This window comes from Pseudophryne corroboree (assembly GCF_028390025.1).
Source record: "Pseudophryne corroboree isolate aPseCor3 chromosome 3 unlocalized genomic scaffold, aPseCor3.hap2 SUPER_3_unloc_89, whole genome shotgun sequence".
In the NCBI taxonomy this organism is placed as follows: Eukaryota; Metazoa; Chordata; class Amphibia; order Anura; family Myobatrachidae; genus Pseudophryne; species Pseudophryne corroboree.
The window spans coordinates 39,227-66,955 of record NW_026967584.1 but is presented as its reverse complement, the minus strand read 5'-3'; the positions used below and the strand labels follow the sequence as shown (position 1 = coordinate 66,955).

General features: G+C 52.3%; 1 protein-coding gene across 4 annotated transcripts in view; it reads right to left on the bottom strand.

Annotated features, from left to right (window-relative positions):
* Positions 1–24,470, bottom strand: part of LOC134984856 (oocyte zinc finger protein XlCOF6-like) — a 96,348-nt gene extending 71,878 nt beyond the window's left edge. Inside the window, exons 1-4 of one of the 4 annotated variants that reach the window (XM_063950332.1) lie at positions 23,833–24,470; positions 18,934–19,019; positions 9,621–9,699; positions 9,405–9,502 (exon numbers count right to left, since the gene is read on the bottom strand). In XM_063950332.1, the coding sequence (XP_063806402.1) occupies positions 9,405–9,502; positions 9,621–9,699; positions 18,934–18,945 (189 nt within the window). In that variant the 5' untranslated portion in view covers positions 18,946–19,019; positions 23,833–24,470. The remainder of the gene's footprint in view (positions 1–9,404; positions 9,503–9,620; positions 9,700–18,933; positions 19,020–23,832) is intronic. The other 3 variants (XM_063950334.1, XM_063950335.1, XM_063950333.1) reach the window with 3 other exon arrangements.
* Positions 24,471–27,729: the final 3,259 nt, after the last annotated feature.

The window sequence follows — 27,729 nt, the reverse complement described above, 5'->3', positions numbered from 1 at the left end:
CAAACCTGAGGTAACACTGATGTGATAGTGCTATAGGCACATGAAGGCAAGCATCCTGTACATCCAGAGATACCATGTCATCTCCCGGTTCCATAGCCAACATTATGGAGCGCAACGTCTCCATGTGGAACTTCATCTGTTGTTGACTGTTGCATATGTGTGCAAAATGCAGGAGTCGGGCCCCCAACCCTGGAAGCCTCCAGGCGGAGGCCCGTCTCTTCAGGCTGACGGTTTCTGTTCAGGTTTGGAAGCTGGCTTTTTGCTAGCCCACTGCTTCCTACCCCTGGGTTTAAACTGGGGTTGCTTAGGCTCCTCTTTTGCCTTGGCTTTGCTTTGTCAATGAAATGAGCGAAATTTTAAACCCTTGGATTTAGGGTTATAGGTGGCCGGAAATCGGACCTCTCTCGACTCAGCCTCTGATTCTAGGATATCCGATAAAGGTTTCCCAAATAATATATTACCGACAAAAGGCAATGCTTCCAATTTCTTCTTAGACTCCGCATTTGCCTTCCAGGTCCGTAGCCAGACTGCTCTGCGAGCGACTACTGCCAGGGCTGAAGCTTTAGAAGCAACTGTACCTACATCAATTGCTGCTTCTTCCAAATACTGGGCAGATTGTCTTAAACGGCAAAAGCTATCCTCTTGTTCCCTAGTAGGGGAAGGGATGCTATTCTCTAGTTCCTCTATCCATTCGCCCATTGCCTTTGCTACCCAGGCCGAAGCCATAGGAGGTCTTACCACAGCTCCAACAAGAGAAAAAATAATTTTCAATAGGCTCTCTACCCTTCTGTCTGTGACATCATTCAAAGAGGTAGATGACAGTGGTAAAGCAGATTTATGCATCTACTTTTGGAGGAACTTCTCTTTTCGAACAATCCACAGCTGGAAATGGATAATAAGAATCCCATCTTTTAGGGATCTTAAACTTTTTACTGGGCGCCGCCCAAGACTCATCCATCATTTCCGTCAGCTCCTCTGACGCTGGGAATTCAGCTTTCACTGACTTTGTTCGTTTAAATACAGGTGCTTTAGTTTTTAACACTGACTTGGCTGGCTCTTCCAAAGAGAGAACAGCCTTCACAGCATTAATCAGTTCAGATACATTATCTGAACTAAAACTCTGCGACTGATCATCATACGGAGTCGAATCTATTGTATCATCATCCGTTGTATCATCCTGTGTAGTCTGCCACATAGACGTATCTGTCTTAGTCTTACCTGCCCCTTGGTTGCTTGTAGAGGCTACTGGAACCAAGCCATAGGAAGGGAGCTGCATGTATGGGTTCATAGTGTAACCTAACACTTGAGGTGGTGCTACTGGAGCTAACCTGTCCGCTATAGAAGATAGTCTTTGTGAACATATTCCATGGTGGCTCTACTGGAGGTTGAACTAACTCCTGTTTTTTACTTCGCTGAAACGCGAAACAGTTTGCACACAAACCCTCATAAGTGACCAATTGATCCACATCAATTAACCCTGTCTTACAAGATAAGCATGTTAGGGATGTAGGAGTGCTTGATAAATTCTCCTTGTCACTTTTGCCGCTCACAGACATGGTAATAATAAGAATTTACTTACCGATAATTCTATTTCTCGGAGTCCGTAGTGGATGCTGGGGTTCCTGAAAGGACCATGGGGAATAGCGGCTCCGCAGGAGACAGGGCACAAAAAAAGTAAAGCTTTACTAGGTCAGGTGGTGTGCACTGGCTCCTCCCCCCATGACCCTCCTCCAGACTCCAGTTAGGTACTGTGCCCGGACGAGCATACACAATAAGGGAGGCATTTTGAATCCCGGGTAAGACTCATACCAGCCACACCAATCACACCGTACAACTTGTGATCTAAACCCAGTTAACAGTATGACAACAGAAAGGGCCTCTTAAAGATGGCTCCTGAACAATAACCCGAATTAGTTAACAATAACTATGTACAAGTATTGCAGATAATCCGCACTTGGGATGGGCGCCCAGCATCCACTACGGACTCCGAGAAATAGAATTATCGGTAAGTAAATTCTTATTTTCTCTATCGTCCTAAGTGGATGCTGGGGTTCCTGAAAGGACCATGGGGATTATACCAAAGCTCCCAAACGGGCGGGAGAGTGCGGATGACTCTGCAGCACCGAATGAGAGAACTCCAGGTCCTCCTTTGCCAGGGTATCAAATTTGTAAAATTTTACAAACGTGTTCTCCCCCGACCACGTAGCTGCTCGGCAGAGTTGTAATGCCGAGACCCCTCGGGCAGCCGCCCAAGATGAGCCCACCTTCCTTGTGGAGTGGGCTTTTACAGTTTTAGGCTGTGGCAGGCCTGCCACAGAATGTGCAAGTTGAATTGTGTTACAAATCCAACGAGCAATCGACTGCTTAGAAGCAGGTGCGCCCAACTTGTTGGGTGCATACAATATAAACAGCGAGTCAGATTTTCTGACTCCAGCCGTCCTTGCAATGTATATTTTTAAGGCTCTGACAACGTCCAACAACTTGGAGTCCTCCAAGTCGCTAGTGGCCGCAGGCACCACAATAGGTTGGTTCAGATGAAATGCTGATACCACTTTAGGGAGAAAATGCGGACGAGTCCGCAGTTCTGCCCTATCCGAATGGAAGATTAGATAAGGACTTTTATAAGATAAAGCCGCCAATTCAGATACTCTCCTGGCAGAGGCCAGGGCTAGTAACATAGTCACTTTCAATGTGAGATATTTCAAATCCACCTTTTTCAATGGTTCAAACCAATGGGATTTGAGGAAATCTAAAACTACATTTAGATCCCACGGTGCCACCGGAGGCACCACAGGAGGCTGTATATGCAGTACTCCCTTGACAAAAGTCTGGACCTCAGGGACAGAGGCCAATTCTTTTTGGAAGAATATTGACAGGGCCGAAATTTGAACCTTAATGGATCCCAATTTGAGACCCATAGATAATCCTGATTGCAGGAAATGTAGGAAACGACCCAGTTGGAATTCCTCCGTCGGAACCCTCCGATCCTCGCACCACGCTACATATTTTCGCCAAATGCGGTGATAATGTTTCACGGTGACTTCCTTCCGTGCCTTAATCAAGGTAGGAATGACTTCTTCTGGAATGCCTTTCCCTTTTAGGATCTGGCGTTCAACCGCCATGCCGTCAAACGCAGCCGCGGTAAGTCTTGAAAAAGACAGGGACCCTGCTGTAGCAGGTCCCTTCTCAGAGGTAGAGGCCACGGTTCGTCCGTGAGCATCTCTTGAAGTTCCGGATACCAAGTCCTTCTCGGCCAATCCGGAACCACTAGTATTGTTCTTACTCTTCTTTGCCGTATGATCTTCAATACCTTTGGTATGAGCGGCAGAGGAGGAAACACATACACTGACTGGTACACCCAAGGAGTTACCAGTGCGTCCACAGCTATTGCCCGTGGATCTCTTGACCTGGCGCAATATTTGTCCAGTTTCTTGTTGAGGCGAGACGCCATCATGTCTACAATTGGTCTTTCCCAACGGTCTATTAACATGTTGAAGACTTCTGGATGTAGACCCCACTCTCCCGGATGAAGATCGTGTCTGCTGAGGAAGTCTGCTTCCCAGTTGTCCACGCCCGGGATGAACACTGCTGACAGTGCTATCACGTGATTCTCCGCCCAGCGAAGAATCTTGGCAGCTTCTGCCATTGCACTCCTGCTTCTTGTGCCGCCCTGCCTGTTTACATGGGCGACCGCCGTGATGTTGTCCGACTGAATCAACACCGGCTTTCCTTGCAGGAGAAGTTCCGCCTGGCTTAGAGCATTGTAGATTGCTCTTAGTTCCAGAATGTTTATGTGAAGAGACTTTTCCAGACTCGTCCATACTCCCTGGAAGTTTCTTCCTTGTGTGACTGCTCCCCAGCCTCTCAGGCTGGCGTCCGTGGTCACCAGGATCCAATCCTGAATGCCGAATCTGCGGCCTTCTAATAGGTGAGCCTTCTGCAACCACCACAGAAGTGACACCCTTGTCTTTGGTGACAGGGTTATTCGCAGGTGCATCTGCAGATGCGACCCTGACCATTTGTCCAACAGATCCCTTTGGAATATTCTTGCATGGAATCTGCCGAATGGAATTGCTTCGTAAGAAGCCACCATTTTTCCCAGGACTCTTGTGCATTGATGTACTGACACTTTTCCTGGTTTTAGGAGGTTCCTGACCAGATCGGATAACTCCTTGGCTTTTTCCTCTGGAAGGAAAACCTTTTTCTGAACCGTGTCCAGAATCATTCCTAGGAACAGCAGACGAGTTGTCGGGATTAAATGGGATTTTGGAATATTCAGAATCCACCCGTGTTGTCTTAGCACCTCTTGAGATAGTGCTAAAGCTGTCTCCAGCTGTTCTCTGGACCTTGCCCTTATTAGGAGATCGTCCAAGTATGGGATAACTAATACGCCTTTTCTTCGAAGAAGAATCATCATCTCGGCCATTACCTTGGTAAAGACCCGAGGCGCCGTGGACAATCCGAACGGCAGCGTCTGAAACTGATAGTGACAGTTTTGAACAATGAACCTGAGGTACCCCTGGTGTGCGGGGTAAATCGGAACGTGTAGATACGCATCCTTGATGTCCAAGGATACCATAAAGTCCCCTTCTTCCAGGTTCGCTATCACTGCTCTGAGTGACTCCATCTTGAACTTGAACTTTTTTATGTAGAGGTTCAAGGACTTCAGATTTAGAATAGGCCTTACCGAGCCATCTGGCTTCGGTACCACAAATAGAGTGGAATAATACCCCTTTCCTTGTTGTAATAGGGGTACTTTGACTATCACCTGCTGAGCGTACAGCTTGTGAATGGCTTCCAACACCCTCTCCCTTTCGGAAGAGACGGTTGGTAAGGCAGACTTCAGGAAACGATGAGGAGGATCCGTCTCTAATTCCAACCTGTACCCCTGAGATATTATCTGCAGGATCCAGGGGTCTACCTGCGAGTGAGCCCACTGCGCGCTGTAATTTTTGAGACGGCCCCCCACTGTCCCCGAGTCCGCTTGAGAGGCCCCAGCGTCATGCTGAGGTTTTTGCAGGAGCCGGGGAGGGCTTCTGTTCCTGGGAAGGAGCTGCCTGTTGGTGTCTCTTCCCTCTTCCTCTGCCTCGTGGCAGGTACGACAAGCCCTTTGCTCTCTTATTTTGTAGGAGCGAAAAGGCTGCGGTTGAAAGGTCGGTGCCTTTCTCTGTTGGGGAGTGACTTGAGGTAAAAAAGTGGATTTCCCGGCAGTAGCCGTGGCCACCAAGTCTGATAGACCAACTCCAAATAACTCCTCCCCTTTATACGGCAAAACCTCCATGTGACGTTTTGAATCCGCATCGCCTGTCCACTGTCGTGTCCATAAGGCTCTTCTGGCTGAAATGGACATAGCACTCACCCGAGATGCCAGTGTGCAAATATCCCTCTGTGCATCACGCATATAGATAAATGCATCCTTTATTTGTTCTAACGACAGTAAAACATTGTCCCTATCTAGGGTATCAATATTTTCAATCAGGGATTCTGACCAAACTACTCCAGCACTGCACATCCAGGCAGTTGCTATAGCTGGTCGTAGTATAACACCTGCATGTGTGTATATATTCTTTTGAATAACTTCCATCTTTCTATCTGATGGATCCTTAAGTGCGGCCGTCTCAGGAGAGGGTAACGCCACTTGTTTGGATAAGCGTGTGAGCGCCTTGTCCACCTTAGGGGGTGTTTCCCAGCGCGCCCTAACCTCTGGCGGGAAAGGGTATAATGCCAATAACTTTTTTGAAATTATCAACTTTTTATCAGGAGCAACCCACGCTTCATCACACACGTCATTTAATTCTTCTGATTCAGGAAAAACTGTTTGTAGTTTTTTCACACCATACATAATACCCTGTTTTACGGTATCTGTAGTATCAGCTAAATGTAACGTCTCCTTCATTGCCAAAATCATATAACGTGTGGCCCTACTGGAAAATACGTTTGAATTTCTACCGTCGTCACTGGAATCAGTGCCCGTGTCTGGGTCTGTGTCGACCGACTGAGGCAAAGGGCGTTTTACAGCCCCTGACGGTGTTTGAGGCGCCTGGACAGGCATTAATTGATTGTCCGGCCGCCTCATGTCCTCAACTGACTGTTTAAGGGAAGATAAACCATCACGTAATTCCACAAAAAAAGGCATCCATTCTGGTGTCGACCCCCTGGGGGGTGACATCTGCATATTTGGCAATTGCTCCGCCTCCACACCAATATCGTCCTCATACATGTCGACACCACGTACCGACACACACCGCAAACTCACAGGGAATGCTCTAATGAAGACAGGACCCACTAGCCCTTTTGGGGAGACAGAGGGAGAGTCTGCCAGCACACACCACAAAGCGCTATATATACAAGGGATATCCTTATATTAAGTGCTCCCTTATAGCTGCTTTAATATATATATATATAGCCATTAATGTGCCCCCCCTCTCTGTTTTACCCTGTTTCTGTAGTGCAGTGCAGGGGAGAGACCTGGGAGCCGTTCTGACCAGCGGAGCTGTGACAGAAAATGGCGCCGTGTGCTGAGGAGATAGGCCCCGCCCCTTTTTCGGCGGGTTCTTCTCCCGCTATTTTTCCAGTCAGGCAGGGGTTAAATATCTCCATATAGCCCCTATGGGCTATATGTGAGGTATTTTTAGCCTTGTATAAGGTTTATATTTGCCTCTCAGAGCGCCCCCCCCCAGCGCTCTGCACCCTCAGTGACTGCCCAGTGAAGTGTGCTGAGAGGAAAATGGCGCACAGCTGCAGTGCTGTGCGCTACCTTATGAAGACTGAGGAGTCTTCAGCCGCCGGTTTCCGGACCTCTTCACGCTTCAGCATCTGCAAGGGGGTCGGCGGCGCGGCTCCGGGACCGGACTCCACGGCTGGGCCTGTGTTCGATCCCTCTGGAGCTAATGGTGTCCAGTAGCCAAGCAGCAAATCCACTCTGCATGCAGGTGAGTTTACTACTTTCCCCCTAAGTCCCACGTTGCAGTGATCCTGTTGCCAGCAGGACTCACTGTAAAGAAAAAAACCTAAACTAAACTTTCTCTAAGCAGCTCTTTAGGAGAGCCACCTAGATTGCACCCTTCTCGTTCGGGCACAAAATCTAACTGGAGTCTGGAGGAGGGTCATGGGGGGAGGAGCCAGTGCACACCACCTGACCTAGTAAAGCTTTACTTTTTTTGTGCCCTGTCTCCTGCGGAGCCGCTATTCCCCATGGTCCTTTCAGGAACCCCAGCATCCACTTAGGACGATAGAGAAGATCTGTTAATGATTACACAATTTGTGACTGAAAATCACCCTATATGTAAGTATATAGAGGTGAGATCAATCTGACCACAGTGCACCTGATTTGAGGGTCAGAACAGGACTGACATTACACAGAAAAGTCAGCACACATACTAGCAGTCAGTCACATGTTAAAGCATTAGACATTGCCATATGAGAATACAACCTCCATAATAACTTATACATAAGTAGGAAAATTGTACTTCTGTTTAACTGGTTCTTTTTCAACATAACATGCAGAAAACACAGTAATATACAGGTCTCATATGCAACAGGTACTAAAAATTAACAGTGCACACTAAGAAGTAGAGAGAATTTCTAGTACTGTATACCCTGCCTCCAGGGAGCGGGATACAGGGAGACTCACCACACTTCCATATCCAAGCAAAGACGCTCGAAAGACGCTGAGTGGATTCAGACCCTACTGGTGTACACTGCCGCTCTTGGTAACTGATAACGGACAAGGACGCTCACCAACGGACACGGACGCTGAGCGACTCCACCTGCATGCAGACGCTAAGGCCTGCGACTCGGTCTGGGCGGGTTTATATCCAGTGTACACAACCGCAGCGTCTAAGCTGCGACCGAGTACCCTCGTGGTAGCGTCTGAGCCGGAAGTGAGGTCATTCAGTTCATGAAACGAGACACGCAGGAACTGGCCATGAACTCGGAGGAGGAATGGCCAGGAGAGCGTCTGAATCCCCCTGTTGACTTAAATTCCCAGGATCGCGGCCTCTACCTAGTCCTGGCGCCTATAATCCTGGAGCATAGCGCTGTCGCACTCAAATGTTCGGCGCATCAACACACTGTAGTCTCCACCAAATCAGCGTAGCTGTGTCCTGACCCCTCTAGTAAGAGGAAGTCTAGTGTTCACTCTAGGCTGTTTTAGCAGGGCGCCGGTTTTTACCAGGCAAAACCCGCCCTGCCCCTTTTGCGGCGCCCTGCTAGAACAGCCGCCCACTTCCTGCCCTCCCGGCGTGTATAGATGCCGTGCGCATGCGCGCGGCATCCATTCACGCACTGGGAGAGGGCTGGGGGGGGAAGCCCAGCACAGACGGAGGTGCTGGGCACGCCCCCAACAGTGACGTCGCCGGCCACAGACGCTCTCTATAGTAGCGTCTGTGGGCCGCCCCGCCCCCTAAGATGACGTAGGCGTGGCCACCCCCTAATTTGCGTGGCCACGCCCCCATTTCGCGCGCATGTGCCCCCGCATTCCGGCGCCCTGCCCCATTTCACTCCTAGAGTGAACACTAGAAGTCCATAGACTCATCGTCTCCCCATGCTCCGGCCACAGCCTGGTAACGTCTGCTGGACATGGTAACGTCTGCTAGAACATCCGACACAGACGCCCGTCGAGACAGCACTGATACCCGAAGGTAAGCGTAGTTGCGACCCGGTGGGGAGTTGTTGGAGCGACTCTTTCTAGTATGCGTTTAAGACGCTGTTAAGAGAAATCGCTCAAAAAACATATAGTAAGTCTATAAAAATAAAGTAAAGTAAAAGCTTGAGGCTGCTCTCTCAGCAGCCCTGTGACCATGCGGCTCCTGCCGCACCAAGCAAAAAACTGATCTGACTGAGTCAGTGGGCGGGACTATATAGTGGAGGCCCCAATGCATCCTGGGAGGTCAGAAAGCATGTGGCCGTGTTGGTGCCATTTTCGCTGTCGCTCGACAATATCCCAATGTTATCCTGTGGATAACCCTGTGGACCCAGCCAGAGAAATACACAATAAGCATTTCCTGTGAACTACCTATATTAAACAATAACCCTGACGCACTTAGCCCCCTCAGGGTATAGAATATATGGATAGCAGGAGTGAGATACACGGAGTAGATATCACAGAGCAGTTACATGCGGGGTTATAGAGGAGGCGCTATGCATTCTGGGAACAGTCAAAGCTTTTAGCCTGTTGGTGGTTCAGATCAAGATCCTACTCTACACCCCAATGTTATTCCTTGTGGAACCCAGTGTACCCTGCAGCAGAAAAAAAAAACACAACACTATAATGATATTTGCATACAGTCAGATTAAACCGAGGTGAAACAGTATAATATCAGTGTATAAGACACACAGCTCCTCTACAGATCATATAGTGACAGTCACTTTGGTATATTGGTGAGACCCTAAATCCCACCTACCTGATCCTCCTGTGGGATCCTGTGATTCTCCTCTGTACAATCCTGGGAATACAGAGGACGGGGACATCTCTCTGGGGTATCTCTGTTACTGGACCCATCTGTAGGAGACACACAGAGACTGAGTACAGTGTATATATGTGATTATCAGATGATGTGTGTATATAGGGGCCCCCATACCTGCTCTCCCCTGTACAATACATGACAGTCTCCTCTTACCCAGTGATGTGAGGGGCCGGTGATTCTCCATCATCACGTCCTTGTACAGACCCCTGTGTTCCTCTATATACTCCCCCTCCTGCATGGAGACATAGACAGTGACATCCTGATACCTTATAGGAACCTGACACACACAGTGATACAGTCATCACCCAGACACATCCCCTTGTGTTACTGTATAATGTCCCATTCCCGGCAGTCACCTCTCCAGTCATCACCCAGACACATCCCCTGGTGTTACTGTATAATGTCCCATTCCCAGTCATCACCCAGACACGTATCCTGGTGTTACTGTATAATGCCCCATTCCCAGCAGTCGCCTCTCCAGTCTTCACCCAGACTAATCCCCTGGTGTTACTGTATAATGTCCCATTCCCATTCAGTCACCTCTCCAGTCATCACCCAGACACGTACCCTGGTGTTACTGTATAATGTCCCATTCCCAGCAGTCACCTCTCCAGTCATCACCCAGACACATCCCCTGGTGTTACTGTATAATGTCCCATTCCCGGCAGTCACCTCTCCAGTCATCACACAGACACGTCCCCTGGTGATACTGTATAATGCCCCATTCCCAGTAGTCACTTCTCCAGTCATCACCCAGACACGTCCCCTGGTGTTACTGTATAATGTCCCATTCCCAGCAGTCACCTCTCCAGTCATCACCCAGACACATTCCCTGGTGTTACTGTATAACAGGGATGGGGAACCTTTGGCCCTCCAGCTGTTGTTGAACTACACATACCAGCATGCCTTGCTACAGTTTTGCTCTTTGCCCATGCTAAAACTCTTGCATTGCATGCTGGGATGTGTAGTTCAACAACAGCTGGAGGGCCGAAGGTTCCCCATCCCTGCTGTATAATGTCCCATTCCCAGCATTCACCTCTCCAGTCATCACCCAGACACGTCCCCCGGTGTTAATGTATAATGCCCCATTCCCAGCAGTCACCTCTCCAGTCATCACCCAGACACATCCCCTGGTGTTACTGTATAATGCCCCATTCCCGGCAGTCACCTATCCAGTCATCACCCAGACACATCCCCTGGTGTTACTGTATAATGCCCCATTCCCAGCAGTCACCTCTCCAGTCATCACCCAGACACGTCCCCTGGTGATACTGTATAATGCCCCATTCCCAGCAGTCACCTCTCCAGTCATCACCCAGACACATCCCCTGGTGTTACTGTATAATGTCTCATTCCCAGCAGTCACCTCTCCAGTCATCACCCAGACACATCCCCTGGTGTTACTGTATAATGCCCCATTCCCAGCAGTCACCTCTCCAGTCATCACCCAGACACGTCCCCTGGTGTTACTGTACAATGCCCCATTCCCAGCAGTCACCTCTCCAGTCATCACCCAGACACATTCCCTGGTGTTACTGTATAATGTCCCATTCCCAGCATTCACCTCTCCAGTCATCACCCAGACACATCCCCTGGTGTTACTGTATAATGCCCAATTCCCAGCAGTCACCTCTCCAGTCATCACCCAGACACATCCCCTGGTGTTACTGTATAATGTCCCATTCCCAGCATTCACCTCTCCAGTCATCACCCAGACACGTCCCCCGGTGTTAATGTATAATGCCCCATTCCCAGCAGTCACCTCTCCAGTCATCACCCAGACACATCCCCTGGTGTTACTGTATAATGTCCCATTCCCGGCAGTCACCTCTCCAGTCATCACCCAGACACCTCCCCCGGTGTTACTGTATAATGTCCCATTCCCAGCAGTCACCGCTCCAGTCATCACCCAGACACATCCCCCAGTGTTACTGTATAATGTCCTATTCCCAGCAGTCACCGCTCCAGTCATCACCCAGACACATCCCCCGGTGTTACTGTATAATGTCCTATTCCCAGCAGTCACCTCTCCAGTCATCACCCAGACACATCCCCTGGTGTTACTGTATAATGCCCCATTCCCAGCAGTCACCTCTCCAGTCATCACCCAGACACATCCCCTGGTGTTACTGTATAATGTCCCATTCCCAGCAGTCACCTATCCAGTCATCACCCAGACACGTCCCCCGGTGTTACTGTATAATGCCCTATTTACAGCAGTCACCTCTCCAGTCATCACCCAGACACATCCCCCGGTGTTACTGTATAATGTCCCATTCCCAGCAGTCACCTCTCCAGTCATCACCCAGACATGTCCCCCGGTGTTACTGTATAATGCCCCATTCCCAGCAGTCACCTCTCCAGTCATCACCCAGACACGTCCCCTGGTGTTACTGTATAATGTCCCATTCCCAGCAGTCACCTCTCCAGTCATCACCCAGACACGTCCCCCGGTGTTACTGTATAATGCCCCATTCCCAGCAGTCACCAGTCATCACCCAGACACGTCCCCCGGTGTTACTGTATAATGCCCCATTCCCAGCAGTCACCTCTCCAGTCATCACCCAGACACATCCCCCGGTGTTACTGTATAATGCCCCATTCCCAGCAGTCACATCCCCCAGTGTTACTGTATAATTCCCCATTCACAGCAGTAAAATCACCCAGAGTTACTGTATAATGCCCCATTCCCAGCAGTCACCTCTCCAGTCATCACCCAGACACGTCCCCTGGTGTTACTGTATAATGCCCCATTCCCAGCAGTCACCTCTCCAGTCATCACCCAGACACGTCCCCCGGTGTTACTGTATAATGCCCCATTCCCAGCAGTCACATCCCCCGGTGTTACTGTATAATGCCCCATTCACAGCAGTAAAATCACCCAGAGTTACTGTATAATGTCCCATTCCCAGCAGTCACCTTTCCAGTCACCACCCAGATACGTCCCCCGGTGTTACTGTATAATGCCCCATTCCCAGCAGTCACCTCTCCAGTCATCACCCAGATACGTCCCCCGGTGTTACTGTATAATGTCCCATTCCCAGCAGTCACTCTCCAGTCATCACCCAGACACATCCCCTGGTGTTACTGTATAATGCCCCATTCCCAGCAGTCACCTCTCCAGTCATCACCGAGACACATCCCCCGGTGTTACTGTATAATGCCCCATTCCCAGCAGTCACCTCTCCAGTCATCACCCAGACACATGCCCTGGTGTTACTGTATAATGCCCCATTCCCAGCAGTCACCTCTCCAGTCATCACCGAGACACATCCCCTGGTGTTACTGTGTAATGCCCCATTCCCAGCAGTCACCTCTCCAGTCATCACCCAGACACATCACCTGGTGTTACTATATAATGCCCCATTCCCAGCAGTCACCTCTCCAGTCATCACCAAGACACATCCCCTGGTGTTACTGTGTAATGCCCCATTCCCAGCAGTCACCTCTCCAGTCATCACCGAGACACATCCCCTGGTGTTACTGTATAATGCCCCATTCCCAGCAGTCACCTCTCCAGTCATAACCCAGACACGTCCCCTGGTGTTACTGTATAATGTCCCATTCCCGGCAGTCACCTTTCCAGTCATCACCCAGGCACGTCCCCTGATGTTACTGTATAATGCCCCAATCCCAGCAGTCACCTCTCCAGTCATCACCCAGACACATCCCCTGGTGTTACTGTATAATGTCCCATTCCCACCTCTCCAGTCATCACCCAGACACGTCCCCCGGTGTTACTGTATAATGCCCCATTCCCAGCAGTCACCTCTCCAGTCATCACCCAGACACATCCCCCGGTGTTACTGTATAATGTCCCATTCCCAGCAGTCACCTCTCCAGTCATCACCCAGACACATCCCCTGATGACAGAGTTACTGTATAATGCCCCATTCCCAGCAGTCACCTCTCCAGTCATCACCGAGACACATCCCCCGGTGTTACTGTATAATGTCCTATTCCCAGCAGTCACCTCTCCAGTCATCACCCAGACACGTCCCCCGGTGTTACTGTATAATGCCCCATTCCCAGCAGTCACCTCTCCAGTCATCACCCAGATAAGTTCCCCGGTGTTACTGTATAATGCCCCATTCCCAGCAGTCACCTCTCCAGTCATCACCCAGATACGTCCCCCGGTGTTACTGTATAATGCCCCATTCCCAGCAGTCACCTCTCCAGTCATCACCCAGACACATCCCCCGGTGTTACTGTATAATGCCCCATTCACAGCAGTAAAATCACCCAGAGTTACTGTATAATGCCCCATTCCCAGCAGTCACCTCTCCAGTCATCACCCAGACACATCCCCTGGTGTTACTTTATAATGTCCCATTCCCAGCAGTTACCTCTCCAGTCATCACCCAGACACATCCTCTGGTGTTACTGTATAATGCCCCATTCCCAGCAGTCACCTCTCCAGTCATCACCCAGACACATCCCCCGGTGTTACTGTATAATGCCCCATTCCCAGCAGTCACCTCTCCAGTCATCACCCAGACACGTCCCCTGGTGTTACTGTATAATGTCCCATTCCCAGCAGTCACCTCTCCAGTCATCACCCAGACACGTCCCCTGGTGTTACTGTATAATGTCCTATTCCCAGCAGTCACCTCTCCAGTCATCACCCAGACACGTCCCCCGGTGTTACTGTATAATGCCCCATTCCCAGCAGTCACCTCTCCAGTCATCACCCAGACACGTCCCCTGGTGTTACTGTATAATGTCCCATTCCCAGCAGTCACCTCTCCAGTCATCACCGAGACACATCCCCCGGTGTTACTGTATAATGTCCTATTCCCAGCAGTCACCTCTCCAGTCATCACCGAGACACATCCCCCGGTGTTACTGTGTAATGTCCTATTCCCAGCAGTCACCTCTCCAGTCATCACCCAGACACGTCCCCCGGTGTTACTGTATAATGCCCCATTCCCAGCAGTCACCTCTCCAGTCATCACCCAGACACGTCCCCCGGTGTTACTGTGCCCCATTCCCAGCAGTCACCTCTCCAGTCATCACCCAGACACGTCCCCCGGTGTTACTGTATAATGCCCCATTCCCAGCAGTCACCTCTCCAGTCATCACCCAGACACGTCCCCTGGTGTTACTGTATAATGTCCCATTCCCAGCAGTCACCTCTCCAGTCATCACCCAGACACATCCCCCGGTGTTACTGTACGATGTCCCATTCCCAGCAGTCACCTCTCCAGTCATCACCCAGATACGTCCCCCGGTGTTACTGTATAATGCCCCATTCCCAGCAGTCACCAGTCATCACCCAGACACGTCCCCTGGTGTTACTGTATAATGTCCCATTCCCAGCAGTCACCTCTCCAGTCATCACCCAGACACGTCCCCCGGTGTTACTGTATAATGCCCCATTCCCAGCAGTCACCTCTCCAGTCATTACCCAGATACGTTCCCCGGTGTTACTGTATAATGCCCCATTCCCAGCAGTCACCTCTCCAGTCATCACCCAGATACGTCCCCCGGTGTTACTGTATAATGCCCCATTCCCAGCAGTCACCTCTCCAGTCATCACCCAGACACATCCCCCGGTGTTACTGTATAATGCCCCATTCCCAGCAGTCACATCCCCCGGTGTTACTGTATAATGCCCCATTCACAGCAGTAAAATCACCCAGAGTTACTGTATAATGTCCCATTCCCAGCAGTCACCTCTCCAGTCATCACCCAGATACGTCCCCCGGTGTTACTGTATAATGCCCCATTCCCAGCAGTCACCTCTCCAGTCATCACCCAGACACGTCCCCCGGTGTTACTGTATAATGCCCCATTCCCAGCAGTCACATCCCCCGGTGTTACTGTATAATGCCCCATTCACAGCAGTAAAATCACCCAGAGTTACTGTATAATGTCCCATTCCCAGCAGTCACCTCTCCAGTCATCACCCAGACACATCCCCCGGTGTTACTGTATAATGCCCCATTCCCAGCAGTCACATCCCCCGGTGTTACTGTATAATGCCCCATTCACAGCAGTAAAATCACCCAGAGTTACTGTATAATGCCCCATTCCCAGCAGTCACCTCTCCAGTCATCACCCAGACACATCCCCTGGTGTTACTGTATAATGCCCCATTCCCAGCAGTCACCTCTCCAGTCATCACCGAGACACATCCCCTGGTGTTACTGTATAATGTCCCATTCCCAGCAGTCACCTCTCCAGTCACCACCCAGACACATCCCCCGGTGTTACTGTATAATGCCCCATTCCCAGCAGTCACCTCTCCAGTCACCACCCAGACACATCCCCCGGTGTTACTGTATAATGCCCCATTCCCAGCAGTCACCTCTCCAGTCATCACCCAGACACATCCCCTGGTGTTACTGTATAATGTCCCATTCCCAGCAGCCGGCTCTCCAGTCATCACCCAGACACGTCCCCCGGTGTTACTGTATGATGTCCCATTCCCAGCAGTCACCTCTCTAGTCATCACCCAGACACGTCCCCTGGTGTTACTGTATAATGCCCCATTCCCAGCAGTCACCTCTCCAGTCATCACCCAGACACGTCCCCCGGTGTTACTGTATAATGCCCCATTCCCACCAGTCACCTCTCCAGTCATCACCCAGACACGTCCCCCGGTGTTACTGTATAATGCCCCATTCCCAGCAGTCACATCCCCCGGTGTTACTGTATAATGCCCCATTCACAGCAGTAAAATCACCCAGAGTTACTGTATAATGTCCCATTCCCAGCAGTCACCTCTCCAGTCATCACCCAGACACGTCCCCCGGTGTTACTGTATAATGTCCCATTCCCAGCAGTCACCTCTCCAGTCATCACCCAGACACGTCCCCTGGTGTTACTGTATAATGTCCCATTCCCGGCAGTCACCTCTCCAGTCATCACCCAGACACGTCCCCTGATGTTACTGTATAATGTCCCATTCCCGGCAGTCACCTCTCCAGTCATCACCCAGACACGTCCCCTGATATTACTGTATAATGTCCCATTCCCAACAGTCACCTCTCCAGTCATCACCCAGACACATCCCCTGGTGTTACTGTATAATGTCACATTCCCAGCAGTCACCTCTCCAGTCATCACCCAGACGCATACCCTGGTGTTACTGTATGTCCCATTCCCAACAGTCACCTCTCCAGTCATCACCCTGACACATCCCCTGATGTTACTGTATAATGTCCCATTCCCGACAGTCACCTCTCCAGTCATCAACCAGACACATTCCCCGGTGTTACTGTATAATGTCCCATTCCCAGCAGTCACCTCTCCAGTCATCACCCAGGCACGTCCCCTGGTGTTACTGTATAATGCCCCATTCCCAGCAGTCACCTCTCCAGTCATCACCCAGACACATCCCCTGGTGTTACTGTATAATGTCCCATTCCCAGCAGTCACCTCTCCAGTCATCACCCAGACACGTCCCCTGGTGTTACGGTATAATGTCCCATTCCCAACAGTCACCTCTCCAGTCATCACCCAGACGCATCCCCTGGTGTTACTGTATGTCCCATTCCCAACAGTCACCTCTCCAGTCATCACCCTGACACATCCCCTGATGTTACTGTATAATGTCCCATTCCCGGCAGTCACCTCTCCAGTCATCAACCAGACACATTCCCCGGTGTTACTGTATAATGTCCCATTCCCGGCAGTCACCTCTCCAGTCATCAACCAGACACATTCCCCGGTGTTACTGTATAATGTCCCATTCCCAGCAGTCACCTCTCCAGTCATCACCCAGACACATCCCCCGGTGTTACTGTATAATGCCCCATTCCCAGCAGTCACCTCTCCAGTCATCACCCAGACACGTCCCCTGGTGTTACTGTATAATGCCCCATTCCCAGCAGTCACCTCTCCAGTCATCACCCAGACACATCCCCTGGTGTTACTGTATAATGCCCCATTCCCAGCAGTCACCTCTCCAGTCATCACCCAGACACATCCCCTGGTGTTACTGTATAATGTCCCATTCCCAGCAGTCACCCCTCCAGTCATCACCCAGACACATCCCCTGGTGTTACTGTATAATGCCCCAATCCCAGCAGTCACCTCTCCAGTCACCACCCAGACACATCCCCCGGTGTTACTGTATAATGCCCCATTCCCAGCAGTCACCTCTCCAGTCATCACCCAGACACGTCCCCTGGTGTTACTGTATAATGCCCCATTCCCAGCAGTCACCTCTCCAGTCATCACCCAGACACATCCCCTGGTGTTACTGTATAATGCCCCATTCCCAGCAGTCACCTCTCCAGTCATCACCCATACACATCTCCTGGTGTTACTGTATAATGCCCCATTCCCAGCAGTCACCTCTCCAGTCATCACCCAGACACATCCCCTGGTGTTACTGTATAATGTCCCATTCCCAGCAGTCACATCCCCCGGTGTTACTGTATAATGCCCCATTCACAGCAGTAAAATCACCCAGAGTTACTGTATAATGTCCCATTCCCAGCAGTCACCTCTCCAGTCATCACCCAGACACGTCCCCCGGTGTTACTGTATAATGCCCCATTCCCAGCAGCCACTTCTCCAGTCATCACCCAGACACGTCCCCCGGTGTTACTGTATAATGCCCCATTCCCAGCAGTCACATCCCCCGGTGTTACTGTATAATGCCCCATTCACAGCAGTAAAATCACCCAGAGTTACTGTATAATGTCCCATTCCCAGCAGTCACCTCTCCAGTCATCACCCAGATACGTTCCCCGGTGTTACTGTATAATGCCCCATTCCCAGCAGTCACCTCTCCAGTCATCACCCAGATACGTCCCCCGGTGTTACTGTATAATGCCCCATTCCCAGCAGTCACCTCTCCAGTCATCACCCAGACACATCCCCTGGTGTTACTGTATAATGCCCCATTCCCAGCAGTCACCTCTCCAGTCATCACCGAGACACATCCCCTGGTGTTACTGTATAATGTCCCATTCCCAGCAGTCACCTCTCCAGTCACCACCCAGACACATCCCCCGGTGTTACTGTATAATGCCCCATTCCCAGCAGTCACCTCTCCAGTCATCACCCAGACACATCCCCTGGTGTTACTGTATAATGTCCCATTCCCAGCAGCCGGCTCTCCAGTCATCACCCAGACACGTCCCCCGGTGTTAATGTATAATGCCCCATTCCCAGCAGTCACCTCTCCAGTCATCACCCAGACACATCCCCTGGTGTTACTGTATAATGCCCCATTCCCAGCAGTCACCTCTCCAGTCATCACCCAGACACATCCCCTGGTGTTACTGTATAATGCCCCATTCCCAGCAGTTACCTCTCCAATCATCGCCCAGACACATCCCCCGGTGTTACTGTATAATGCCCCATTCCCAGCAGTCACCTCTCCAGTCATCACCCAGACACATCCCCTGGTGTTACTGTATAATGCCCCATTCCCAGCAGTCACCTCTCCAGTCATCACCCAGACACTTCCCCTGGTGTTACTGTATAATGTCCCATTCCCAGCAGTCACCTCTCCAGTCATCACCCAGACACGTCCCCTGGTGTTACTCCTGACACGTGGGGATAGCTGGGCGTCTTCTTCACCACTGTGTAATCCTGTGAAATGCGGGAGACACCAAATATCATCGTATACACTCCTCACCTCCCCAGTCATGTCCCTGTATTATAACTATAGATATAAGTGATGTCACTGTGTCGCTCACAGATCCCCTCACCTCAAGAAGGAGGGTGGCAGAAGACAGGCTAGTGGAAGGAGAGGGGGCAGCAGGGGCAGACTGGGCGGCAGGTGAAGGGTCGGCAGGAAATAGACTGGGGGTAGCAGGAAAGGGTGGTAGTAGAAGACAGGTGGCAGCAGGTGAGGTGGGAGGATGGGGGAGGCGGTAGGTGAGTAGGGGTTGCAGTAGAGATGCAGTAATGACAGGCAGGGAGCTGCATGTGGGGGGGGGGGGAGACAATGGTCAGCAGGTGAGGAAGGGAGCAGGTGAGGGGGTCAACAGGAGATAGGTGGGGAGCGGCTGGAGACTAGGAAGGTACAGGTAGGGGGCAGCAGAAAGTGGTGGCAGGGGGTCACAAGGCAAGGGGGGTTGCAGGGTGAGATAGGATACGACAGCCATTACCTGGAGGATGAGAGCGGCAGGAAATGGAGGAGGGTGGGGATGCTGTTAGCGTCTGCCAGTCTTGTAAATGTCCCTCCAAAAATGGTCGCCATCTCCTCTAGCAACAGTCTGAAGTGTCTCATCTGAGGCGGTGGCCATTTTGGGTGAGACACTTTCAACATTATTCCATGCGGAAAGCCAGATATGGGATACTGTCTCAAAGAGACCGCGGCCGCATGCGCCCCGTGTGATTGCACAGATCATCTAACCCTAGAAATGGCTCTGATGGCAGAAGACTGGGGTGCGGCAGGAGATAGGTGAAGGGGCAACAGGAGAATGACAGGGAGCGGCAGGTTAGAAGGGCAGCAAGTGAGGGACAGACAGGGGGCTGCAGGCGAGGAGGCATTAGGAAAATGTCAGGGGCAGCAGGTGAGGGGGCATTAGGAGAATGTCAGGGGCAACAGGTGAGGGGGCATTAGGAGAATATAAGGGCAGCAGGTGACTAACAGGGGTAGCAAATGAGGGGGCATTAGGAGAATGTAAGGGCAGCAGGTGAGGGGTATTAGGAGAATGTAGGGGCAGAAGGTGACAGACAGGGGGTAGTAAATGAGGGGGCATTAGGATGTCAGGGGCAGCAGATAACAGACGGACAGCAGGTGAGTGGGCATTAGGCGAATGTCAGGGACATGAGAGGGGGTATTAGGAGAGGTTGGGGGCAGGTGAGTGGGCATTAGGTGAATGTCAGGGACATGAGAGGGGGTATTAGGAGAGGTTGGGGGCAGGAGAAAGGGTAATAGGAGAGGTTGGGGGCAGGAGAGGGGGTATTAGGAGAGGTTGGGGCAGGAGAGGGGTATTAGGAGAGGTAGAGGGCAGGAGAAGGGGTATTAGGAGAGGTAGAGGGCAGGAGAGGGGGTATTAGGAGAGGAGGGGGTATTAGGAGAGGTTGGGGCAGGAGAGGGGGTATTAGGAGAGGTTGGGGCAGGAGAGGGGTATTAGGAGAGGTAGAGGGCAGGAGAAGGGGTATTAGGAGAGGTAGAGGGCAGGAGAAGGGGTATTAGGAGAGGAGGGGGGCAGGAGAGGGGGTAATAGGAGAGGATGGAGTAGGAGAGGGGGTAATAGGAGAGGATGGGGGCAGGAGAGGGGGTATTAGGAGAGGATGGGGGCAGGAGAGGGGGTATTAGGAGAGGTAGAGGGCAGGAGAGGGGGTATTAGGAGAGGTAGAGGGCAGGAGAGGGGGTATTAAGAGAGGTAGAGGGCAGGAGAGGGGGGGTATTAGGAGAGGATGGGGGCAGGAGAGGGGGTAATAGGAGAGGTAGAGGGCAGGAGAGGGGGTATTAGGAGAGGTAGAGGGCAGGAGAGGGGGTATTAGGAGAGGTAGAGGGCAGGAGAGGGGGTATTAGGAGAGGTAGAGGGCAGTAGAGGGGGTATTAGGAGAGGTAGAGGGCAGGAGAGGGGGTATTAGGAGAGGTAGAGGGCAGGAGAGGGGGTATTAGGAGAGGTAGAGGGCAGGAGAGGGGGTATTAGGAGAGGTTGGGGCAGGAGAGGGGGTATTAGGAGAGGTTGGGGCAGGAGAGGGGGTAATAGAAGAGGATGGGGGCAGGAGAGGGGGTATTAGGAGAGGTTGGGGTATTAGGAGAGGTTGGGGCATTAGGAGAGGGGGTAATAGGAGAGGATGGGGGCAGGAGAGGGGGTAATAGGAGAGGATGGTAATAGGAGAGGATGGGGGCAGGAGAGGGGGTATTAGGAGAGGATGGGGGCAGGAGAGGGGGTATTAGGAGAGGTTGGGGCAGGAGAAGGGGTATTAGGAGAGGTTGGGGCAGGAGAGGGGGTATTAGGAGAGGTAGAGGAGAGGGGGTATTAGGAGAGGTAGAGGGCAGGAGAAGGGGTATTAGGAGAGGTAGAGGGCAGGAGAAGGGGTATTAGGAGAGGAGGGGGTATTAGGAGAGGTAGAGGGCAGGAGAAGGGGTATTAAGAGAGGTAGAGGGCAGGAGAGGGGGTATTAAGAGAGGATGGGGGCAGGAGAGGGGGTAATATGAGAGGATGGGGGCAGGAGAGGGGGTAATATGAGAGGATGGGGGCAGGAGAGGGGGTAATATGAGAGGATGGGGGCAGGAGAGGGGGTATTAGGAGAGGTTGGGGTATTAGGAGAGGTTGGGGCATTAGGAGAGGGGGTAATAGGAGAGGATGGGGGCAGGAGAGGGGGTAATAGGAGAGGATGGGGGCAGGAGAGGGGGTAATAGGAGAGGATGGGGGCAGGAGAGGGGGTAATAGGAGAGGATGGGGGCAGGAGAGGGGGTAATAGGAGAGGATGGGGGCAGGAGAGGGGGTAATAGGAGAGGATGGGGGTAATAGGAGAGGTTGGGGGCAGGAGAGGGGGTAATAGGAGAGGTTGGGGGCAGGAGAGGGGGTAATAGGAGAGGTTGGGGGCAGGAGAGGGGGTAATAGGAGAGGTTGGGGGCAGGAGAGGGGGTATTATGAGGTTTGGGGCAGGAGAGGGGGTATTATGAGGATGGGGCAGGAGAGGGGGTATTAGGAGGGTATAAGGAGAGTTTGTGGGCCAGAGAGGGGGTATTAGGAGAGGATGGGGGCAGGAGAGGGGGTATTAGGAGAGGTTGGGGGAAGAAGAGGGGGTATTAGGAGAGGGGGTATTAGGAGAGGATGGGGGCAGGAGAGGGGGTATTAGGAGAGGTTGGGGGCAGGAGAGGGGGTATTAGGAGAGGTTGGGGGCAGGAGAGGGGGTATTAGGAGGTTGGGGGCAGGAGAGGGGGTATTAGGAGGTTGGGGGCAGGATAGGGGGCATTAGGAGAGGATGGGGGCAGGAGAGGGGGTATTAGGAGAGGTTGGGGCAGGAGAGGGGGTATTAGGAGAGGTTGGGGCAGGAGAGGGGGTATTAGGAGAGGTTGGGGTAGGAGAGGGGGCATTAGGAGAGGATGGGGGCAGGAGAGGGGGCATTAGGAGAGGTTGGGGCAGGAGAGGGGGTATTAGGAGAGGTTGGGGCAGGAGAGGGGGTATTAGGAGAGGTTGGGGCAGGAGAGGGGGCATTAGGAGAGGATGGGGGAAGAAGAGGGGGTATTAGGAGAGGATGGGGGAAGAAGAGGGGGTATTAGGAGAGGTTGGGGGCAGGAGAGGGGGTATTAGGAGAGGTTGGGGGCAGGAGAGGGGGTATTAGGAGAGGTTGGGGGCAGGAGAGGGGGTATTAGGAGAGGTTGGGGGCAGGAGAGGGGGTATTAGGAGAGGATGGGGGCAGGAGAGGGGGTATTAGGAGAGGATGGGGGCAGGAGAGGGGGTATTAGGAGAGGTTGGGGGCAGGAGAGGGGGTATTAGGAGAGGATGGGGGCAGGAGAGGGGGTATTAGGAGAGGATGGGGGCAGGAGAGGGGGTATTAGGAGAGGATGGGGGCAGGAGAGGGGGTATTAGGAGAGGTTGGGGGCAGGAGAGGGGGTATTAGGAGAGGTTGGGGGCAGGAGAGAGGGTATTAGGAGAGGTTGGGGGCAGGAGAGAGGGTATTAGGAGCGGTTGGGGGCAGGAGAGAGGGTATTAGGAGCGGTTGGGGGCAGGAGAGAGGGTATTAGGAGAGGTTGGGGGCAAGAGAGAGGGTATTAGGAGAGGTTGGGGCAGGAGAGGGGGTATTAGGAGAGGTTGGGGGCAGGAGAGGGGGTATTAGGTGAGGATGGGGGCAGGAGAGGGGGTATTAGGAGAGGATGGGGCAGGAGAGGGGTATTAGGAGAGGATGGGGGCAGGAGAGGGGGTATTAGGAGAGGATGGGGTAGGAGAGGGGTATTATGAGAGGTTGGGGCAGGAGAGGGGGTATTAGGAGAGGTTGGGGGCAAGAGAGGGGGTATTAGGAGAGGTTGGGGGCAGGAGAGGGGGTATTAGGAGAGGATGGGGGCAGGAGAGGGGTAGTAGGAGAGGTTGGGGGCAGGAGAGGGGGTATTAGGAGAGGATGGGGCAGGAGAGGGGGTATTAGGAGAGGTTGGGGCAGGAGAGGGGGTATTAGGAGAGGTTGGGGGCAGGAGAGGGGGTATTAGGAGAGGATGGGGGCAGGAGAGGGGGTATTAGGAGAGGTTGGGGGCAGGAGAGGGGGTATTAGGAGAGGATGGGGGCAGGAGAGGGGTAGTAAGAGAGGTTGGGGGCAGGAGAGGGGGTATTAGGAGAGGATGGGGCAGGAGAGGGGGTATTAGGAGAGGTTGGGGCAGGAGAGGGGGTATTAGGAGAGGTTGGGGCAGGAGAGGGGGTATTAGGAGAGGTTGGGGCAGGAGAGGGGGTATTAGGAGAGGATGGGGCAGGAGACAGGTGGGATGAGAGGACATTACCTGGAGGATGAGGCGGCAGGAGAGATCACACGGTAGCTGCTAGAATCAAGTGGGCTAAGGGACCTTTTCCATTTGGGGGAGGAGTTACGACACAAGGGGGAGGAGCTACGCCAGCGGGATAGTTCCTGTACTGTCCACGCCACCAACTATTACCTTTAGTAATTAGGTGGTGAGCGAAGCGAGCCCGCGAGGGTACTTTTCGGGTACCCTGTTCGCCCGTAGCTCCACCCCCTGGTGACGTAGCTCCTCCCCTAGTTACGTCACAAGGTCCCTTCAGCCCCTCCGATATAGAACCAACCGAGATCACACCGTGGACACAGAGGGATGTGTACCGGAAGTGGGCGGGGCGATATTTCCGAGTAATCGTCAGTGTCCCCTAGCGCATGGGATTATGGGTAGTGACTACCACGGTAACTCAGCAACCAGGAGCAGCCCCGCCCACTCACTGCCCATAGGCCGGAGCCTCCAGTCACTGCTACACCCAGCCCCGCCCTCTCTCCCTCTCATAGGCCGCATTGCTCCGTCACTCATTTACCTCCAGCCCCGCCCACTCACTTTCCTGCAGTTTCGCGTCACGCAACAACCCCCACTGCCTCGCCCACTATCCTGCCCATTGGCCGTCGTATCCTATCACTCTTCTGCCCATAGGCCGCAACTTCCAGTCAGTTACAGCGAGCCCCGCCCTCTCTCGCTCTCATAGGCCGCAATTACCTCAAGCCCCGCCCGCTCACTGCCCATAGGACTGTGTCTCGTGAGACAACCGCCTGCCCCGCCCATTATCCTGCCCATTGGCCGCCGTATTCTAACACTCTCTTGCCCTTTGGTCGCGTCCACGCCCACTCTCCTGCTCATAGGCCGCAGTTTCCAGTCACTGTCACACCCAGCCCCGCCCTCTCTCCGTCTCATAGGCCGCAATGCCCCAGTCACTCAACTACCTCCAGCTCCGCCCACAGCACGGTGCCTCCCGTCACTCAGCCATCATTAGCCCCGCCTACTCTCTAGTCCCGGCTCCCTGTATACAGCTCTAGCTGCGCTAGCACAGATTAAGCCAACATGTCGGCGCCCATAGGGAGCCGGGAACATGGCGCCTGCCCCGTCCTGATGCTGTGATGTGTGTATAATAATAATGGGTGATGTGTGGTCACAGCTGCTGTGTTACTGACCGGGCTGCAGCCACCTAGTCTTCATATCCCAGCACACACAGTGCCAGCCATGGTGGAGGGCCAGTGTGGGACTGGGGGGTGATGGGCCCATGAGGGGGAATGTAGTGACAGGGGCCCATGGGGGAATGTAGTGACAGAGGCCCATGGGGGGAATGTAGTGACAGGAGCACATGGGGGGAATGTAGTGACAGGGGCCCATGGGGAGAATGTAGTGACAGGGGCAGAGGCGTATCTAGCACGGGGCGAGCAGGGCACGTGCCCTGGGCGCCATGGCAGCCCCAACAGAGGGGGGCGCCACCGGCACGGCCCACTCGCCCCATGCGTCAGGGATTCCGCCGGCGCTACCCGCGGCGGTTTCCCTGTCTCCCCGGCTGCTGTGCCTGTCACAATAGACAGGCAGCGGCAGCCAGGAGCCTCCCCCTACTCCCCCCTGCAAAGAGTACGCGATCGCGACCGCGGAGGTGCGCGACCTCGGGGGGCGCGCGGCCCCTGAACAGCAGTGAGTACAGCCTTGCAGGTGAGCGGGGTAATCTTCTTTATACTTCCCTGTCGGGACAGGGGGTGCGGGACATTTTGTGTGTGTGTGTTAAGTGTGTGTGTGGGACAGTGTTCTTGTGGGACAGTGTGTGTGTGTTAATTGTGTGTGTGTCGGACAGTGTGCGTGTGTGTTGTGTGTGGGACAGTGTGAGTGTGTTAATTGTGTGTGTGGGACAGTTTGAGTGTGTAAATTGTGTGTGTGTGTGGGACAGTGTGAGTGTGTATTAATTGTGTGTGTGTGGGACAGTGTGCGTGTGTTAATTGTGTGTGTGTGTGTGTGTGGGACAGTGTGAGTGTGTTAATTGTGTGTGTGTGTGGGACAGTGCGTGTTTGTTAATTGTGTGTGTGGGACAGTGTGCGTGTGTGTTATTTGTGTGTGTGGGACAGTGTGCGTGCGTGTGTGTTAATTGTGTGTGTGGGACAGCGTGCGTGTGTTAATTGTGTGTGTGTTAATTGTCCCGGCAGTTATTGGTGTCTGTAGTGTGCGCCCCGTCCTCCGCTGCCGCTGACAGGAGCGGCGGTGTGCGGCTCTCCCCCTCCCTCGCCGGCTCCGTCCTCCCGTCGTGGCCCTGCAGTGTGTGCCGGTCTCCCCAGCAGCAGCAGCAGGTTAGTCTCTCTCTCCCCCCCCCACTCCTCCTCCTCCTCCTTCTCTCTCTCTCTCTCTCCTCCTGTGGATTGAAGTTTGTAAGTATCATTTTCATTTTTACAGGTACCCCTATTGGATTCTACTGGACAAGTGGACGTGACCGGCGTGGGATGTAGGTAAGTAATCTGTCTCTCATTTTTACAGGTACCCCTATTGGATTCTACTGGACAAGTGGACGTGACCAGCGTGGGATGTAGGTAAGTAATCTGTCTCTCATTTTTACAGATTCCCCTACTGGATTCTACTGACAAGTGGACGTGATCGGCGTGGGATGTTGGTAAATAATCTGTCTCTCATTTTTACAGGTACCCCTATTGAATTCTACTGGACAAGTGGACGTGACCAGCGTGGGATGTAGGTAAGTAATCTGTCTCTCATTTTTACAGATTCCCCTACTGGATTCTACTGGACAAGTGGACGTGACCAGCGTGGGATGTTGGTAAATAATCTGTCTCTCATTTTTACAGGTACCCCTATTGAATTCTACTGGACAAGTGGACGTGACCAGCGTGGGATGTAGGTAAGTAATCTGTCTCTCATTTTTACAGATTCCCCTGCTGGATTCTACTGACAAGTGGACGTGACCGGCGTGGGATGTTGGTAAGTAATCTGTCTCTCATTTTTACAGGTACCCCTATTGAATTCTACTGGACAAGTGGACGTGATCGGCGTGAGATGTAGGTAAGTAATCTGTCTCTCATTTTTACAGGTACCCCTATTAAATTCTACTGGACAAGTGGACGTGACCAGCGTGGGATGTAGGTAAGTAATCTGTCTCTCATTTTTACAGATTCCCCTACTGGATTCTACTGACAAGTGGACGTGATCGGCGTGGGATGTTGGTAAATAATCTGTCTCTCATTTTTACAGGTACCCCTATTGAATTCTACTGGACAAGTGGACGTGACCAGCGTGGGATGTAGGTAAGTAATCTGTCTCTCATTTTTACAGATTCCCCTACTGGATTCTACTGGACAAGTGGACGTGACCGGCGTGGGATGTTGGTAAATAATCTGTCTCTCATTTTTACAGGTACCCCTATTGAATTCTACTGGACAAGTGGACGTGACCAGCGTGGGATGTAGGTAAGTAATCTGTCTCTCATTTTTACAGATTCCCCTACTGGATTCTACTGGACAAGTGGACGTGACCGGCGTGGGATGTTGGTAAATAATCTGTCTCTCATTTTTACAGGTACCCCTATTGAATTCTACTGGACAAGTGGACGTGACCAGCGTGGGATGTAGGTAAGTAATCTGTCTCTCATTTTTACAGATTCCCCTGCTGGATTCTACTGACAAGTGGACGTGACCGGCGTGGGATGTTGGTAAGTAATCTGTCTCTCATTTTTACAGGTACCCCTATTGAATTCTACTGGACAAGTGGACGTGATCGGCGTGAGATGTAGGTAAGTAATCTGTCTCTCATTTTTACAGGTACCCCTATTAAATTCTACTGGACAAGTGGACGTGACCAGCGTGGGATGTAGGTAAGTAATCTGTCTCTCATTTTTACAGATTCCCCTACTGGATTCTACTGACAAGTGGACGT